This window comes from Hyperolius riggenbachi, chromosome 3, assembly GCF_040937935.1.
Source record: "Hyperolius riggenbachi isolate aHypRig1 chromosome 3, aHypRig1.pri, whole genome shotgun sequence".
Taxonomy (NCBI): Eukaryota; Metazoa; Chordata; class Amphibia; order Anura; family Hyperoliidae; genus Hyperolius; species Hyperolius riggenbachi.
Window position 1 is genome coordinate 202,713,307 of NC_090648.1, and position 19,112 is coordinate 202,732,418.

Here is a 19,112-nt window from a genome sequence, read left to right on the forward strand (position 1 = left end):
ATCTCCAGGAAATTCTATCATTACACTAAACCTTCGATAGAGCTTTAGAACCATACCTTATTGTATTACCCATCTTGTCTTGAACTGCCAGGCAACATCCAGTGCCATGAGACTTCAGGACACGCAACTAATATCAAACTCTATGACCAAAGGCGTGGTCTAGGTCCTGGACCAAAGTTGTGTCCTTTGGTGTCACCATTCTGACATTTGCTCTTTTTATTTCTGGGACAGCTACATTCAGTTGGGTGGACTCCCAGATGCTGCACAGAACATACACAGTACAAAGCTTTTCTAGCACCAACTCCATCCACCAGCGCAAGAATTGTGCCAAGGACGAGTAGTATCAGAGTGACCACGGGACCATGAAGATGGTCAACAAAATAAGGTGTTAACATGCTTTTTTTCAGGCAAATCGATTGACAATAGTGACTGGTAATACAATAACTGGGGCATTTTAATATGATTAGGAAAAAAATCTTGGAAATGGGCTTTCAATGTCTTAAAATGACATTTGCACTAAAGTATATTTCTTCTATTTATTTTCTGATTGGGAGCTGGGAAAATAAAGCTAGTGATAGCATTTATCTTTTTGGATGCTTATTGAGTCTTCCATCATACAGAACTTTACCTTAAAAAGCAATCAATTGTATAAAAAAAAAAAAAAATGAACAACAAAAAAAAAAAAACTGCAGACTATTTCGGCAAGTATTTCAGGAGAACAGCTCCCTCCAGTGGCTGGAAGAGGAGAAGCTGATATAAGAAAAGGGTTTTGCAGGCACCCAAAATAAAAGCAACATAGAAATAACATTCCTGATGGTAAACTTACTATTTAAAGAGAGTCTGAAGCCTCCCTAAATCACCATTTTTATTTCACAATCCTGTGAGGCATGATTGCCCTACCTGAAACGCTGCATCTCCGCGGCTGCAGTCTAAATTAAACCCCCCCGAAATCCCCGGGGGAAGATTAGGGGAGCGCTTCCATATAGAGGCAGAGGTTTGGGCTGTAGCTCTGCCTCTACTCTGTCACTCTGCTTGGATCTCCACCTCTCCCTGCCCCTCTCAATCTTCTTTCACAGAGAGGGGTGGGGAGAGGCAGCGATCCGCGGGCAGATTGACTCTAGCAGAGGCAGAGCTACAGCCCAAAGCTCTGCCTCCCTGGGCAGCTAAATCCATGACCAGGAAAGTCAAGGATTTTTGCCCCGGGATTTTGGGGGGATTAATTGAGATTTCAGCCATGGGGATGCAGCATTTCAGATAGGGCAATCATGCTTAACAGTATTGTGAAAAAAAACCCAGTGATTTAGGGGGTCTTCAGAGTCTCTTTAAACTGTTGCTTGTTTTGTTGCATATTTGTGCTGTCAAGTTTTCAAAACAAATTATGTTGAATGCAGCTTAGTTAAAATTTTGGCAACAGAGAAATGTAATTGCTACAGTCTGGCCTATATAAATCTTCAGAAAAGTCAAATGACAGACTTTATGTTGCACATGTTTATAGCTACAAATAGGAATCCCTGGCATCTCTAAGAAAGATGAGTTTGCCAGTATGTCATTTCATTCTTAAAGTACAGATTATTCACCCAAGTCTTATTAGTGTCCTCCCTATGAAGATACGATTGCTGCCAGTACTAAAAATGATGTTGTTTCCCATTCTCTCTGCACCCTGAAGATAAACTAAGGAAGTACATGGAGTTTCAAACCTACAAACCTCAGGCTTAAGCCTTCATAATACTCACTAACTCATAATAATCATTTTTAATACATTAAGAAAAACAGGGGTGCTAACCCACAGCAGGGGCCTCTCCTGCTGCCAGGGATGCTCTGTTTGTCACTAGTATGGCCGCCTCTGCTTTCCCGTCACTCACAAACAGATCAGCAAAAATATGAACAGAGGGGAGAGTGGCGTAGTGAACATGAAGTACACTTCAGATGCGGAAGTGAGGTCATGGCTCATTTCCTGCATTTGAAGCGTGCAGCATGGTTACTGTGTGCTTCTCTCCTCTATTTTGGTTGCCGCTGATCTGCAGGTCTGTGAGTGTTGGGGATGGATAAGCAGTACTACCTCCACTGACACAAATGCCCTATATGGGTGGGGGAGCTATCTATACTGAGGGACACCTTGGCTACCTACCCTGGGGGTGGCTGGCTATACTTGTGGTGGCTACCTATACTAGGACTACCTACCTTTGGCTTATTGCCTGTCCTAGAGGGCTACTTAATTTGTGTGTGGGGCATCTTTGGCCACCTATCATTATGATAGAAGGGGCTTCTGACGGGGGGGGGAGGGGCACAAATTATATGGCGCTTGGGGCCACAAAAACCTTAGCAGCACCCCTGCAAACCAATACAATATTATTTTTTCTGATTAGTTGGGCTTCTACAGTGTTTATATGTCTCTCCGATTTATTAAATTAATGGCACAATGTTTATCTAACATCAAGAAGTCTTAATAACAAGAATGAATGGCTTAAAGAGACTGTCACATTTAGTCATAGCTAAGACCCCGATTCGAAATTAATCACACTGAAGTTTTCTCAGTCAGGAACTGCTGCAAATATTAATATTTTGTACCTTTGTAAAAAAAAAAATGCCTGTCCAGCTCTGAGTGGCTGTGTTGACAGGGCTGTTACCAGCTGACCAATGATAACAAACACTCATAAAACGGTCATGTCACCTATGGAAGTAGATCATCAAATGTTCATGTTAAAAACATCACTAAAACTTTCCTTATAGGACAGGTATAATAAAAGGACAATGTCAAAAACTGAAGTGAAGAGAGCAGACAGTAGAGTCCTGATATATGTACGAAGGTTCTAGAGTTCTCTTGAGATTATGATGATAATCTGACCAGGATTTATTACATGGTTCACACAACAGGATAATGCATATGATTGTAGTAGCAGAAACGCTATTTTACTAATCATTTACTATCCAGCAACTCTTTACTATGTCGCAGGACCCAAACAAAAGATTTATACTTTCCCAATCTAAAACCTAAAATTTTATTAAAACACAAACCAGAACTTCAGGGTCAATTGCAGAAGGACTTTAGTAAATTAAGCCTGCTGCAATTAAATAACTAATAAAAAAATATTTTATTCCTGGAGGGTAAACCTTCGCTGCTAGGGTAAATTTACTTTGGAGATTTAGATTACGACAATGGTGTGTTTCTGACTTGTTCTCCTGAAACACAATCTGATGAAACAGTAATGAAGGTGAGAAAAGATGGACATTACAACTATGGAGGAGATTGTGAGGATCATGATAAATGGTATCTCCACCCACATTTCCCTTTCCACGTGGCTGTAGCGTAGCGTTGGTGTCACTGACAAGGCGATCCAATGCATCCATCTTCCAACACGTACCTTTACATACACTCACCAATGTAACATACAGCACATACACCTAAACACTACATGTACAATAACAAATAAATATCCTTGTCACTATTTACTGAAGAGGTATCAGTCCGGAATATCCCCTTCTGTGATTTACAAATTGTCCTCCTAGATGATGATCATGTTCAAAATTGGCATCTCCTTTGGCAAAAGAAAGAAGCAAAAAGAAAGAAAGGCAAAAAAAAGCAATTGTCTGTTGACATTTGTTGTTCTTTTGTTCAAAATACAAAATGTCTGCTCAGTGTCTCTTCCGATATGTGAATGTATTGATCTGAGATTGAAAAGCGTTTTCTTTATGGCTTCTCATCGTTATATGTAAAGAGGGGTCTCCTGCCCAGTGAGAAGTCTGAACATCGCTGCTGGCATAGTCTTCATGTGAATCTGTGACACAAAGAAAAAAGACTTTAAAAATTGAGGTCGGCAGCATCCAGCTGTACAGCTATTGCCCAACATTATTTAAGTCATTCTCTCAATCTGTCTGCCCTTCTATTACTTACAAATACGCTGGACATGAAATCACATCTGAAAACGCTGCCCTGTTTCTTTGAACGAGAACACTAATTACAGACTCTAGACATTCTATAAAGGCAAACTATCTCTCTCTCTCTCTCTCTCTCTCTCTCTCTCTCTCTCTCTCTCTCTCTCTCTCTCTCTCTCTCTCTCTCTCTCTCTCTATATATATATATATATATATATATATATAATAAATCCCAATTCTTCTTCTTTGCAAACCCAATCCTGCTGTCCCCCTATCTTTCTCATTTAAGCGCTCATTTAAGCGCTGCAGAATATGTTGACGCTATATAAATAAAAAATAATACAATAATAATAATAATGTGTCCCTCTCTTAAGACTCATGTACAGATGTATTTCAATATATATATATGTATTTTTTTCCACCAAAAAATGTTTGACTCTCTATTCTTTATTCCCATCTTTTAAATTGATATATTTTTTATTTTCAAATGTTAATTTGAAGGAAAAGGAACCAGGATGGAAAGGACCAGTGTGGTTTGAAATATAAAACAAATGATTTTACTTATGCTATGTGTGACTAGAGGTGTGTTGGGGGCATGATTAAGGGTGCTGCAGAGGCATGGCTTAAGTTTCCCTCTTTCCTATCTCAAGAAGTTGGGAGGTATGTGTATATGTGTGTGTGTGTATATATATATATATATATATATATATATATATATATATATATATATATATATATATATATATATACATATATATATATATATATATATATATATATATATATATATATATATATTCATTCAAATGATATAGGTTTCTGTATGTCACATACACAGTAAATCGTACACTTGCTCTCAAAATGTGTTTTAAAAACATAAGGCAACATGAGAGCTCCAAAATCCCCTAATTTTCTAGCTGTAAAATATGTCAAATACTGATGTCAGCTATAAGCATATAAGCATATGACTCACAGGCTCAACTGTCCCATAAGGAAGAAGTGTATGATTTGGTTTTGGCCAGAACAGTCAATTTGGGTGCCGAGTTTTGCAGGCCTCTAATAGACGCCAATATTTTTATTTTTATTTAACCACTTGCCGACCGCACGCTTATACCGTGCGTCGGCAAAGTGGCAGCTGCAGGACCAGCGACGCGAGCGGCTGCTTCCTGTCAATTCACGGCGGGGGGCTCCGTGAATAACCTGCGGGCCGCCGATGGCGGCTCGCAGGCTAAATGTAAACACAAGCGGAAATAATCCGCTTTGTTTACATTGTACGGCGCTGCTGCGTAGCAGCGCCGTAAGGCAGATCGGCGACATGTGACAGGGGACGTCCTGTCACTGGCTGCACAGGACGGATAGCGTCCTGTGCAGCCAGGATCACCGGGGAAGGGAGGTAGGAGAGGGAGGGCCAGCCCTACAAAACAGGTTTTTACCCTTTCTGCCTTTCGCCTTTCTGCCTTGCCTTCCACTGAACTGTTGCATCCCACTCTGTTACCAACATATACAGTAAAGAATTATCTGTAGTGAGCACTTGTTCCTGTGTGAAATGACAACCACTGTTTATTACACATGGGTAGGTACAACATGATGTGTTGCTCTACTAAGCAAGCAGTATACCTGAATTCACTCAATGCTATTGCCTTTAAATCATAATGATAGTCTTGCCTTGCCACCTATTGATTTACACAGAATATATAGTCTTAGCCATTGACAATAACTTGTCCTGGCCTCCCTTATCTCATTCTCACATACTAAACCAAGCTGCTGTGAAAGACAGACAAGAAATAAACGGGTATACACATTTTAATCCTTTCTTCTGCATGGCTTTAGAGACTGGGTATATCTATCAGTTTATCTCATCAATGAAACATCTGAGATAAAATGTTCAAAGCCTTTGCCTCACAATGCGCCTGAACATGGGATATTAGAGATGAGGGCGCTGACTTCAATACTCAGTGTTTTCATATCTACCCTGAGTATTTCACACATGAAAAGAATATTCATTGGCCAAAATGTATCATTTCATTGCACAGGGCAGTCCTTTGCTATATCTAATGCTTTTTTCCAACCCAGATGGAAATGTCTGGCTGTGCTTTAGACACAAATAGCAAACTGCAGGGAGCCTACTGTGTAAATCAGATGTATTATGTTTTTTCAAAAGGGCATGCTTAGCAAAAATCTAGCCTTACATTAACTTTAATTATTCGAGTTTCAAAAAATGTGTAATATTAATTGAAACATTCAAAATGCTATAAATCTGCAGGAGATACATTTAGACTAGGTGCCCATTTGTGCTTGCAAATCGCTATTGGCCCAATAGACTGTCTGTCACTTGACATGAAACTTGACAGGTAGCCTATTGGGCCAATCAAAGTGCAGGAATAATGTCCTTTAAAGTGATTGGACCCGCATGGGGTCAGGGCAGGACAAGTGGAGCTCTCGTCATTGCCAATTAGCAGGCATAAGTTCGTAGCGCTTGCTATGCTACCCTGATAAGGCACGATAATGCTGAGAGGTGTGTTAACTCTGATAAGGCATGCTATTTGTCTTAGAGAATCAACCCCTCTGTGTTATAAACTATAAAACAAGCAAAGCTAATGACCCTTTGAACTTCCCTGCAGTAAAATGTTATCTAAATCTGTCTCTGACAGTCTTTGATGTATAAATGCTCTATAAAACAGCACTAAAGCCGAAGAGAAGCTCTTTTCTGCATAAATAACAACTGAAGTTTCTTAACTTCTCCTGTACTGGAAACAATATGATAATATTTTTTTTGCTACTAATGCTCTATTTCTTAGCTGTACTACATATACAATTCATAGTTACATAGTTATTTGGGTTGAAAAAAGACATACGTCCATCGAGTTTAACCAGAAAATTCATTATATCGTACATGCAAGCAAGTAAAAAAAGAAAAGACTTTCCTAAGTAGTGAGAATCCTCTGGATGGCCCAGAAGCTTCCCAAATCCTCCAGTAGCCACAGTAGCCAACCATTCCAGTGAAGGTGTCTTTTAAATGTATTTGACTCACACCAGATGACTAAGTTTCTTCTGGCTGTGGACACAGAATGAAGCCCTTGCGCATGGAAGAAATAACCTGCACACAAGTGTCTTCATTCTACAGGGAAAGCCAAAGGCGTAGCATTAGGGGATGCAGAGGTTGCGACCGCACTGGGGCCCCTGGACCAGAGGGGCTCATTAGGGGCCCACCTTCATCCATCTTATTATCTTTTAATTGGTGCTATGCTAATTATGAACACCTCTATATGTACATTGCACAGTGGTAATTCTTAACAAACTGTTTCCTTACTCTGATTACACCTGCCTGACACACCTGTTGTCCTTGGTAGGTATTTGGGCTCTACCTCAATAGAGTGTTTGAGGCCCCATGTAAAACTCGCACTGGGGTCCCAAGCTCCTCAGTTATGCCACTGGGGGATGCCCAGCATGGATGTGCTCATCCATGGCTGTAAGCACAGGCAGAAGAAACATATTCAAAGACCACAAGTCAAATACATTTAGAGGGACCTTTTGCTGAAATTGTGGCTTGTAAAATGTTTTGGTAGGCCTCTCTCCCTCTGAGCTTTTGGAGGTTATTTACAGGAAATTTGAAACATTTTTAAACTTGATCGCTGATAGGCTGTTGTCAGGAATATAGCCGCTAGTTATGAGGCTGATAATGTTAAGGATAATAACAGAACATATTTCTGTCCTGTTTCTGTCTACTGGGTAAAACCTCAGATGTGTATTGTGCTTGGGAGTAATTGGTCACCTGGCCAGAGTAAACTGAAGTCTAATGTAATTCTGTATGTAGATGTTCATTACCTCTGCCCCATTGTCCAGCAGGGGAAACTGTGTCTACTGCTAATTAGCTGCCAATTGAGGAAGAATAGGCTGGTCGGCATGGCTTTTGAGTCTGGTGTCAGCCATTGTCCCATTATACAAGGCAAGCCTGCCAGAGTCTTTGGGACAGGGGGGAGCTGACACCTGAAGGTTTGAAATGTACATGACAGCCTACTGGAAATTGAATTATTGGTGGAGGTGCAAACGATACCCTGTAAATTACATCTATTGGAAGGGGGTTGGAAATCTCTGCAGACTTTAAAGGGAACCTAAACTTAGAAGGATATGAATTTTTCCTTTTAAAATAATACCAGTTGCCTGACACTGCTGCTGATCCTGTGTCTCTAATACTTTCAGCCACAGCCCCTGAACAAGCATGCAGATCAGGTGCTCTGACTGAAGTCAGACTGGATTAGCTGCATGCTTGTTTCAGGTGTGATTCAGTCACTACTGCAATCAAAGAGATCAGCAGCACTGCCAGGCAACTGGTATTGTTTAAAAGGAAAAATCCATATCCCTCTAAGTTTAGATTCCCTTTAAGGGCTGAGACAGGGAAGCTTTGATGCTAGGAAATAATGGGAGGAAGCCTTAATCAAGTTTTCACCTGGAGTTGAAAGCCTCACTTCACAATCTTTTGATGTATAGACTTTTACCTGGAAATGGAATATGTCTGAGATTTAATTAAAAACTAGTTCCTCCCCTCCCCAAGGAATTTGCAGCCTCCAGGCGTATCTCACAGTATAAAATAGCAGCTAGGATAACCACAACTTGTAGTTCTTGGAGGTAGTCCACACGGCTAGAACTAACCTGGTTCCTGACCAGAAGTGCATACTCCCGCAACAACGCCAGATCGATACGCTGGTACGTTTATTTACCCGTTTATTTTGGTAAGCAAAATCGCTTTGTGTGTATTTTTGTACTTTTATCTTTGTAACTTTTTACTTTGTTTTTGTAATCTTTTGTATATATTCTGTTCTGCATTGTTCCACCTTTTTCCCTGGAATATTAAATTATTATTTAATAAGCTTGACTTCTGCCGTACTAAACTAACACTCATAGCCTAGAAGAGATTGAAGTGTGTATAAGTCCATGCCTAATTGTATGCTTGAGCAACACTACCATATTAAATTGTAATTGCATTGTGTGTGGGGGCATTTGTCATACGTTGGCCTAAAGCGCGCAGCTGACCCAATGTACGAAAAACGCCAGTGCGAGTAGCGACAGCAGAGTGGTTAACAGTATCATTCGGAACGACTGTTAGTGTTTTTTTGCTTCACTACAGTGTAAGATTGCAACTGTGTGTGTGTGTGGGTGCGTGGCGTTCCCGTATTCGGCCTAAGCGCAAAGCTGACCCGAATACGAAAACGCGGAGTGCGCACTGAGGACTCGACAGCAGAGTGGAAGTGTCTAGTGAACAGCTAGTGGTGGCAGTGAGAGGTGTTCTGAGGGGTCCCAGCCTTGTTTTAGCTCGAATAAGGCTGCTCCCTGCTTGATCTGGTCAAACCCGCAGTCGGGAACCGTATACGCAGGCATGCCGCGGGCCGGTTCCTGACAGCTGTCATGGATGTTTGTGTTTTTCAAGTTCAAGTAGTTAAATGAAGTGTACTGTGTATTTTACTGTCTGGAAATCTGTGCCACATCACATGCCACATGACCCAGGGCACATTTCTTTTTTCTTACCTCTCCCACTGAGTTGGAGAGTGCCTGGACAATCTTCTCATGAGCTGTGGCCACAACGCTTTGCCCGTTGATCTCGATGATGCGGTGACCTACCCGCACACCACCTCTCTCAGCAATTCCTCCCCTCATGAGGCTGCAAATCTGAAAAATAACAACATATTTATTACATTAGAGCTGTGGCCAAATGTTTAATCAACTAACAAGAGTTAATACGTTTTTGACAGCACATGCATGTGGTTGCTGCTCATACAAGATTCTGCTTTTTAAAGTAAAGTTCTGCGCTCCCAAAAGTAACCTGAAGTAAAATTAATGCCATTTGTTGAAAAATTACAAGATATTTTAAGGGTTACCAGCAATCTACAGTCCTATCTGCAGTTTACTCACTATTGAAGAAAATCTGCATACATTTAGGAAATTGATAGGTTACATATATAGTTTGGTGGAAAATGAGATGATACAGATGAAAGCAAGAAATAACTGCATGGAATAAATATTCTCTTACTCTAAATGTCAATCATACAAAATCCTTAGCTCGACAAGAAGGCAATATTCTGTTTTGCATAGCATTTTAGTAAGGAGGCTTTTTGGTCTCTTTCAGCCCCTTACACACTCCCAGGAGTTCTGGGTCACCATGAGCTTGCTGGGTAATCTGTAACTCTGGGTGTTTTAAGCCACATTAATCCATACCATGCACTGATGAGGACCAACCAGCCGGAAACAGTCTGTATACATGCTGGATTATTGTGGCTTTGTACAATTAACAAGCTGACACGTCATTGCGTCCCAGCAGTTTTGAAGGTGTGTTTAGCTTTCAGGAACATAAAGGAACAATTTGCATATTCAGCAGTGATGCACCCACAGACACCAAAAAGCTCACTCTAACTTGAAAATTTGCAAATATCTTGTTTTAAGAAGGCAAACTTCTGTGTACTTAGTGTGATTTGGCCCTTATGCTATTTTGTTCTATCATTTTGTCTTGCTCTGAAATCAGAGGATGTCTTCATTCACTATAGTCCAGTGGATGAATTCTATTGCATCAACCTCTTCCTCTAGTTACTGTGCTTTAACCAGAATAAAATGCCATTTATATACTATATATTGGAAGCCTTTGATCTGCTGTCTATTTACACCTTTCACAGAGATCAACAGATCTCCCAGGATGAGACTACACAACTTGCCAATGTACAGTTTGGACTTTATCCAGATTCTGAGTCTTGGATGCAGATCCAGCACCTATGCTGGTTTCACTGCTGGCAGCTTACACATATTTGCATATGAATGCAACAAACAGCAGCCCTATTAACCTCTACAAACAAGTAAAGGAAATCAGCAAATGGCAGTAATCTATACCAAACTTTCACATTTAAAATGAATATAGTCCGTTTGCTCACTGTCCCTAAGCAGTGAACTGCTTTAATAAATGAGTTATTTGAAATAAAGATTTCTGAATTTACTGGTGACGATTTAAAATATTTTTTTTTATTATTTTAAATTAGGGCTTGTGAGCTTGAAACTGTAAATAGTCCAGATATTGACTTGAAAATATGATGTAAGCCCTGTAATGTAATCTACACCTCCTGGTCACCTCTAATGAAATAAAATAATATGAAATAGCTTGGGTCAATACTTTGGAGAACAAATCATGCTATAGCAAGCGCTCGTATAAAGATTTCCCAATTTCCCCGCAAGTGCTGAAACCTTTGCCGGTCACTTTCATTTAGTTGAAATATGTAGGTAGATGCACAGTTATTCTGATTAATGTTCTTACTATGCTGGACTGCTGTGCTCGTATAAACCTCTCAAGGGGGTGGTAAGAATAAAATAATGTCCAAACGGTACATCATGGGGTTTATAAGCCTTTAGGATCTCTTATACAGAGAGACGTTTAGAGTTGTTTAACCTGTACTCTTTGCTTCTCCATGGAATTAGATGTATAGAAAGGTAAGCTATGGACATTAATCTACTTGGCCATTAATTTAATACAGATTACTACTACATTATAAATACTGCCATAGGCATGGACTGAATTACAGGTAAGTAGCAAACATGAGAAGAGCTATATGCAACTGTTTAATGCTGCATGCCTTACATGTAAAACGTTTCAGTATATTGTTTCCAGATTTCAAGGCAAATCCCAGGATGAGTTAAAGAACAACTGTAGCAAGAGGGATATGGAAGCTGCAATATTTATTTCCTTTTAAACAATTCCAGTTGGCTAGCATCCTGCTCATCCTCTGCCTCTAATAACTTTTATCCATAGCCCCTGAACAAGCATGCAGCAGATCAGGTGTGTCTGTCATTATTGTCAAATCTGACAAGGTTAGCTGCATGCTTGTTTCTGGTGTTATTCGGACACTACTGTGGCCAAGTAGATTAGGGCTGCCAGGCAACTGGTATTGTTTAAAAGGAAATAAATGTAGTAGCCTCCATATCCCTCTCACTACAGTTGTCCTTTAAGCCTCATACACATTGAAACATAGTCAACGTTTGAAAGAACCAATGAAAAAGCATCACATACAGAAGGTGATAAGCAATGAGATGTGAGTGACAGCAGAATACTGCAACCGAATGCAAAACGTTTAGAAACCGATAGAATTGTTAAATAAGCATTGTTTAAAATCTAACAAACTCTGTACACATTGCTGATGATACACAATTACCTGCCGAAGTGATTTGTCACGTTTGGTCAGTCAAAATATCCCAGCACTGTCAGGGATCTGTCGATTATCATTCCCATAAGCCTTTGCTTGTGCTTATGTTTTTAACTCATACTTGGACAATGCGTCATTCATCAGTCTCTGTGTCATTCATCAGTCATTTCGTAATTTTAATTTGTCGTATGTTCGTAACATTAAGTAAAAGTACTTCCATAGTCCTATACGTTCTTGTAATTAATGTTTGAGTACAGCACTTTTACTGCTGAAAACAGTGTGAATCTGGAGTGAGACAAATGGTCTTTTTACAGTTACTGCTGAGAAACTGTTTGCTCTGGCATCATTTTATGTTAAACGATTACCTTTGCCACTGTGATATAAACATAAAAATGTGCTTCTTTCATTATCTCCAGACTTATTCAGTTAGTCAGCCAGCTAACCATAGGGAGTATTTAAAATGTTTACAGTTGATACATTTTTAAGCGCAAGGGGTTTGTTTGCCTAACTTTATCCCTATCCAATGCCTGATGCCGTACCAATTTATGGAATTCTCCTGTATTTCCATTGTGATGATTTGCCATGCCTTTTCCACATGGTGTATAAATGTAATTCAGGTATGTGAATGTAACCATCAGATTGCAGGAGGTGTAATATTCCTAAATTAGCTACATGTCAAAAATGTATATTCTATGAACATAAATATCACCTATATCTACACTGACTCATAACTGTATAACTTGGGAAGTCTACAACTCTTTCTGTAAAAATAAAAAAGAAATAAAAAAGAAAGAAAAAAGTGTGACCTCATTCCTCTGTCAGTTACTTGCACAAAAATGGTGTTTTTAATGCCTCTGTGAGCTGCTCATGAGCGCTGTAGGTCTGAAGCAGGAGATATATTCAGCTCCAAATGGCAGCCTTCCTGATTAGCTATTACATATGCCACACTATGAATCACGATGGAGAGAAGGATGTGGGGAACACATATAACAATCTTTGAGTGTTGTACATTAAGGCCCTGATTTACTGTTGCTGTGGTATGAGGAATTAACCAGCGATCGGAAAAAAATCCTGCTCACAGGTTCACTAAAGAAAACAGGACAGGCCTGTCTGCAATGGCACATTGGGAATTCACTATGTGATTTCTGGCCATCTAGGCTGCAATCAATGGCTGTAGTGGTCACCAGCTAATAGCTTGAAAAAGCTTCTTTTAAAATATGTCTCTAGTCAAAACAATATTTACAAAAAAAACCTGCAAGCTCAAATAAGTATTAAACTTGTCTGTAAAATGTTTCATTTAAAAATAAAAAAACATAGACCACCTCCATAAAGGCGTGTTAACTAGTGTTGAGTTTGAATTTTGCATAATTGTAATTTTTCATAAAAATTCACTAATACAAAGCAAAACGAGTATGCGTAACTACACAAAAATGCAACATTTGATTATTTGGGACATGTAAAACAAAACATTATGCTGAGTTTAAAAGCCATTTTTTCTTTAATTTTATTAAAATCAATTTTCTCAAAAGCTAAGGTCTTTCTATAAAGAAAATGTTTGACCTTTTCCCCCTTTTCCTCCAAACCATTGTGATTTGTGCAAACATTTTTTTTCCCGCAAATTAACTGAAGAAATCATTTACAACTGCTGCATTTGTGATTTTGCATAACATACAAATTAACAAATGGATTATCAAAATTTGATTTTAAAATCTTAATTATGTGTAATTGTATTTGCAAAATTTTACACAAAATTTTGAGTAAGCTAATTTAGCACATTGCGATCATGACTAGTAATATTTCCATCCATTGTGCAAGTTAGGTGGCCAAGAGTTGGGCTCTAGTCACGGGTCAATACCAACCCACTCCGATACCTTGAAAGGTGAAAGTGGGAATCCCACACCTTTGCTAAATACATTTCCTCAAATTTTAGGGAGAAAGGCTCCCCTTCCCCAGTGTACCCCAAAAAGGAGGTGAAGGTAATACATTGAAGGTGGTTATGTCACTAATTCACCATCTACTTAATTAGAAGGTAGCCAAACATTCACCTTGACTTAGTTAAAAAGATAAAAAATAGTTTTCTTACAGGAGCCCTTGTCTATATGCCTTATGTGTAAAATTGCAGTAAATAAACAACATGGGAGTTATAATTTTCTTCATAAAAAGTTTAGAATTTTTATCCAAGACTCAAATCTTGACCCACCATCAACTTCTTCTCCTTCTCTTTCTTCTCCCTCTCCAGCCAATAAGGAACTGCAGGATACTTCTTGTGTGTAGCTAGTATCCTGCAGTTCCTTATTGGCTTGCTTCACAGGCAACTGAACTGTGCACTCAGTGAGCGGTTACCAACCAGCAGCAAGCAGTTGTGAAAGTTTGACAGTCTTTGCACTGACTATCAACTGCTTGTGGAAAAGGGCTTTTATACCAGTAATGTGTGTCTCATTTAAACGTTGGTGCTCCACTGATGTAATCCCACTAGCAGGTTGATTCAACTAAGCCTGGCTAGGACTTGCTTGCATTCCCAGCTAATGCATTTTTAGCACTACTGCTGCATATGCAAATCATCCTTTGTTGTCCCAGTAAGCTATACCCACTTTCGGAACGACTGGAATGCACTGATGTGTCAGCTAGTTTCGTTTGGCTCTGTAATATTAACAAGCTGACACATCATTGCAATCCAGTGGTGCTGAAGGTGTGTTTAGCTTACAGGGACAACAAAGACATGATTTGCATATTCAGCAGTGATGCATTGTGGGACACCTCTAACGTCACTCCAACATGAATAATGGCAAATAACTTTTGTTTTAGGAAGGACAAATTGTGCTTTACACAGCATTTTAGTAAGGAGGCTTTTTCATCCCTTTCAGCCCCGTACACACGCCTAGGAGTTCTAGTTGCTGGGTAATCTGTATTTTAAATCAATGCTTTACTTGCTAATCAGACATGATTTGACTTTATATTGTTGTTATTAATGATTGTAATATTGAAGCACCCATCACTAAAGATGCAAAATTGCTGCAGGTAGTCTGATTCTGTACAAGATGTGGCTGATCATTCTAATCGGCTATAAATAAACCTTTATAAGTTAAAGAAAGTAAAAAAAATATATAATTTTGGCTAACAAATAAATCAGAATTAGTTAGCTAAGGGATGTGTAGAGGAAGCTCCCATTGCTGCCCTCTTACATAGAAGGTAAAGTCTATTTCACGCTGCAATGTAGGATTCTCCAGACCTAATGAGGCTGAAAATAAAGAGCGCTGGAGCAAAACTAACTCGAACATCAGCAAACTTTTTCGAGATTTAGGTACGTTCACTTGGAAAAACAATTACATACAAATGACTTCCGTTAGTTGTGCAGGGATTTTAATTCATTTAAATTAAAACAGAAAAAAACGAATTTGTTCATAAACCATGGATATAAGAGCTTAATTGTTAGTGGGCATATGCAATTAGCCTTGGTTTATGCTCAAGTAGTTCAGACAGAAGTGTGGAAAATTCACAGCATAGCCATAGAAAATGTTATCCATGCTACACAAGGCTTACGCAGTACATGGCAGAAGAATTTATTCTGACAAACTGGAAGCAAGATTATACAGAAAACTTGGCCGGTATGCTTCATAGTCCTAATGTGGCAGTGCACTAAAGCCAGTTTCATTTTGATCAGACTGCCACTTTATTTTCTTAGCTGGGTTAATATTTTGCAGTAATGGATGCATCCTGCAGTAGACATTCTGCAAAGCTGGTGTCTATCAGTACACTGCACAAATGTGTGACCGCCTGGGTAAAGGGAGAGTAGGGAATTCTACCCATGCAGTATCTACTGCTGTATATCTCTCATTCTAGACACCCTCACTTTTAATTTGTCCATTAAGGGTATTTTCCACAGATGTGATCATTTGATCAGATTTTACATTTGAATTGTTCAGAAAACCACAAAGTATGTGGAGAAAATTGACCATGAAATGATTCTATGGTAGAGTGGAATACAGAATTTTGGTGATCGGAATGTTGGATTTTGTGATCGTATCTGAGGAGAGAAGATGCCCTAATCGATCCGTTTATGGGTATCAATAATTACCTTCCCATTACTTACAATCCCGCAAATCTGGTTGAACGATTACACCTGAGGAAAATATTGTACCATTAATAAGCACCTTTAAAGGGAGTCTGAAGGGAAAAAATAAACAGATACTCACCTAAAGAGAGGGAAGGCTCTGGGTCCCATAGTGCCTTCCCGGTCTCCTCACAGTGTTCTCATTCCTCTGCAGGCTCCCCGTTAGCAATCTACAACACATGGGTCTCTTCCCTCTCTTCCCCGTTCTTCTACTCTCTTCCCCGTTGGGCTGGCTTCGGAAGTCTACGGAAGCACTCGGGCTTTCCGAAGACAGGCCACTCCATACTGCGCATGCGCAAGTGCCCTCGCGCATATGCAGTACAGAGCCGCCGATCTTCGGGAGCCCGAGTGCTTCTGAAGACTTCGGAAGTCTCTTGCAGCAGGAGATTTAAACGGAAGAGCCTGTGGGGTAACGAGGACACCATGAGGAGAACAGGAAGGCTCTATAGGACCCAGTGCCTTCCCTCTGTCTGGGTAAGTATCCGTTTGTTTGTTTTGTTTTTACGCTTCAGACTTGCGTTAAAGGATACCCGACGTGACATGTGACATGATGAGATAGACGTGTGTTTGTACATTGCCTAGCACACAAATAACTATGCTGTGTTCCCTTTTTTCTTTCTCTGCCTGAAAGAGTTAAATATCAGGTAAGTAAGTCCTGACTCAGACAGGAAGTGACTACAGTGTGACCCGCACTGATAAGAAATTCCAACTATAAAACACTTTCCTAGCAGAAAATGGCTTCTTGGAACAGGAAAGAGATAAAAAGGGGAATTTCTTATCAGTGAGGGTCACACTGTAGTCACTTCCTGTCTGAGTCAGGTCTGAGTCAGCCACTTAAATACCAGATATTTAACTCTTGCAAGCAGAGAGAGAAAACAAGGAACACAGCATAGTTATTTGTGTGCTAGGCACTGTACAAACACATGTCTATCTCATCATGTCATGTGTCACCTTGGGTATCCTTTAAAATAGGACTGTATAGGTACAGAGAAAGCCTTGATGGTACGCTTCAGTAAACTTTAGTGTGCACTAATAACACGCTTAAAGTTAAGTGCACATAACACAATTACTGTAAGTTGTGTCATGTACACAACCTATGCATTAAAGCTATTATGTGTGTTATTGATGGAGTCTGCCAATAATTTACAAAATAGCTGCAAAAGATATATATTATGTGTGTGTATCACACAATGCCTGTTAAATTTAACACGTGGTATTAATGCATTGTAAAATGTACTGAATTAGGCCCATTGTGAGACACATGCTGCGTAATTGTACTAGTAGGGCCGGACGTTTGTACCTGATAATTAGATCCTTTTATTTTCAGTTGTTCTTGGACACAAGTGTCAAACACAAGTCCTGTGGGCAGAATGTTGCCCTCCTTGCCATTGTATGTGGCCCTCCAGAGCTCCACTGTAAGCAGTAATAATGACAGCACACTGCCCTCCCATCCAGAGGAGCAAACTGGTTAACAGTGTTCCTGGGTGAAACATTGTCAGTTTAAGGTGGGATGCAGTAACAACCTATGGGAACCCCCCCCCCCCCCAGTGAAATTAGCATGGGACCCCCTCTTGGCAACCAAACTTTCTCATGTGCCTGGTAAACTCCCCCACCACCTCAACTTACTAAAAAGATTATGGGGGAAGTGAAGGCTAGCATCTTGCCTTGGGCAACATTTCATCTTGATCCCTTTCTGCCGAAGCAACAATGGGGCAGGTAAATATTAAACTGCTCCACTGCTCTACTCTGCAGAAGGGGGAGGAGCTTTCCCCCCATGTTTTCTATGGTTACGCCATTCACTTTGAGACTGTTCAAAAAATGTTAATCTTAATAAGCAATTTGGGCCGCGACTTAGACTAGGTTTTAGATTTTGACACCTTCTGTAATTAGATTTGGCACCTCTGTTCTAGGAGAATGAACAGGGGGATCTGATTGATTGCTATGAGAAGTGGGTTTTTTTCCATTTCATTACATTAAAAAGGAATTGGATTGGATTTTGAAATAAACCAAGCTTGAACCAGTTATGCTCTTTCACCTTAGCTGTTATTTCTCCCGAAAATTATAATACTATCATAAATAAAGATAAAGCTTCTGAAAATATTCACGTTCACCCAACCCAAATGCACACCACTGTGTTATAATTCAGCCCCAAGGACTTGACACAGACACGGCTAATATGATCTGTAGTTAATCTCTGTAAGGTTTCCAGGCATGATAGTACACTCAGGTTTACATGATTCCACAATCAATATAACATGCTTCCAAGAAGAAGTCACCCATGAGAACCAAGCCTCAAAGCAGAAAATAGAGCACTGATGTAACGCACGCAATTTCAGGAAGCACTGAAGGAAGACTGCAGAGTGTCCTTCAAAGCAGAACTCAACCCAAGTTCCTTAACTCCGCAATCACCAGTACCAAATGTAAAAGAGATAAAGCCATTTCTGCTGGCAGATCCTATTCCACAAACTATGGGACTATACTGTGCATAATGATAGCACTAAAGCAGCTCAGTGTTCTATCTGCACCAGCCATTCTCTAAAGTCATTATTATGATTCTATCAATACCGCAGATACAGCTTGTCCTAAGCGTTAGAAGTATGTAGCTGTTTCTCCAGCTCATTGCTTGACGCTGGCTGTGCAGTATGCGTATCTCGAGCCTTGCATACCATGTAAAGATTCTTCTTCTCCGTGTTGATTCCCTGGTTTACCATATTTTATATATAAGCTGCACAAAGGGTCACATTTGCTTTCCCTGGGACTCCATATTCAAAGTGAAATGTATGCAGCTCATGATGCGGCTCATGAAACAGCTGTCAATCACATTTATTTCAAAGGAAGCCCTAATTTCAACCAGAAACGAGACATAACGCCAAATTTACAGTCTGTAATTTCATTATAAACTCTGAACTTGGTAACAGTAAATAGATGTGTTCCACTAAACCTCACACAAAGAA

General features: G+C 39.8%; 1 protein-coding gene across 4 annotated transcripts in view; it reads right to left on the minus strand.

The window, feature by feature from the left end:
* Positions 1-3,073: 3,073 nt before the first annotated feature.
* Positions 3,074-19,112, minus strand: part of APBA2 (amyloid beta precursor protein binding family A member 2) — a 453,336-nt gene continuing 437,297 nt past the window's right edge. For all 4 annotated transcript variants that reach the window (XM_068275575.1, XM_068275573.1, XM_068275574.1 and 1 more), the window contains 2 exons: positions 9,397-9,537; positions 3,074-3,776 (listed from right to left, as the gene is read on the minus strand). In XM_068275575.1, the coding sequence (XP_068131676.1) occupies positions 3,705-3,776; positions 9,397-9,537 (213 nt within the window). In that variant the 3' untranslated portion in view covers positions 3,074-3,704. The remainder of the gene's footprint in view (positions 3,777-9,396; positions 9,538-19,112) is intronic.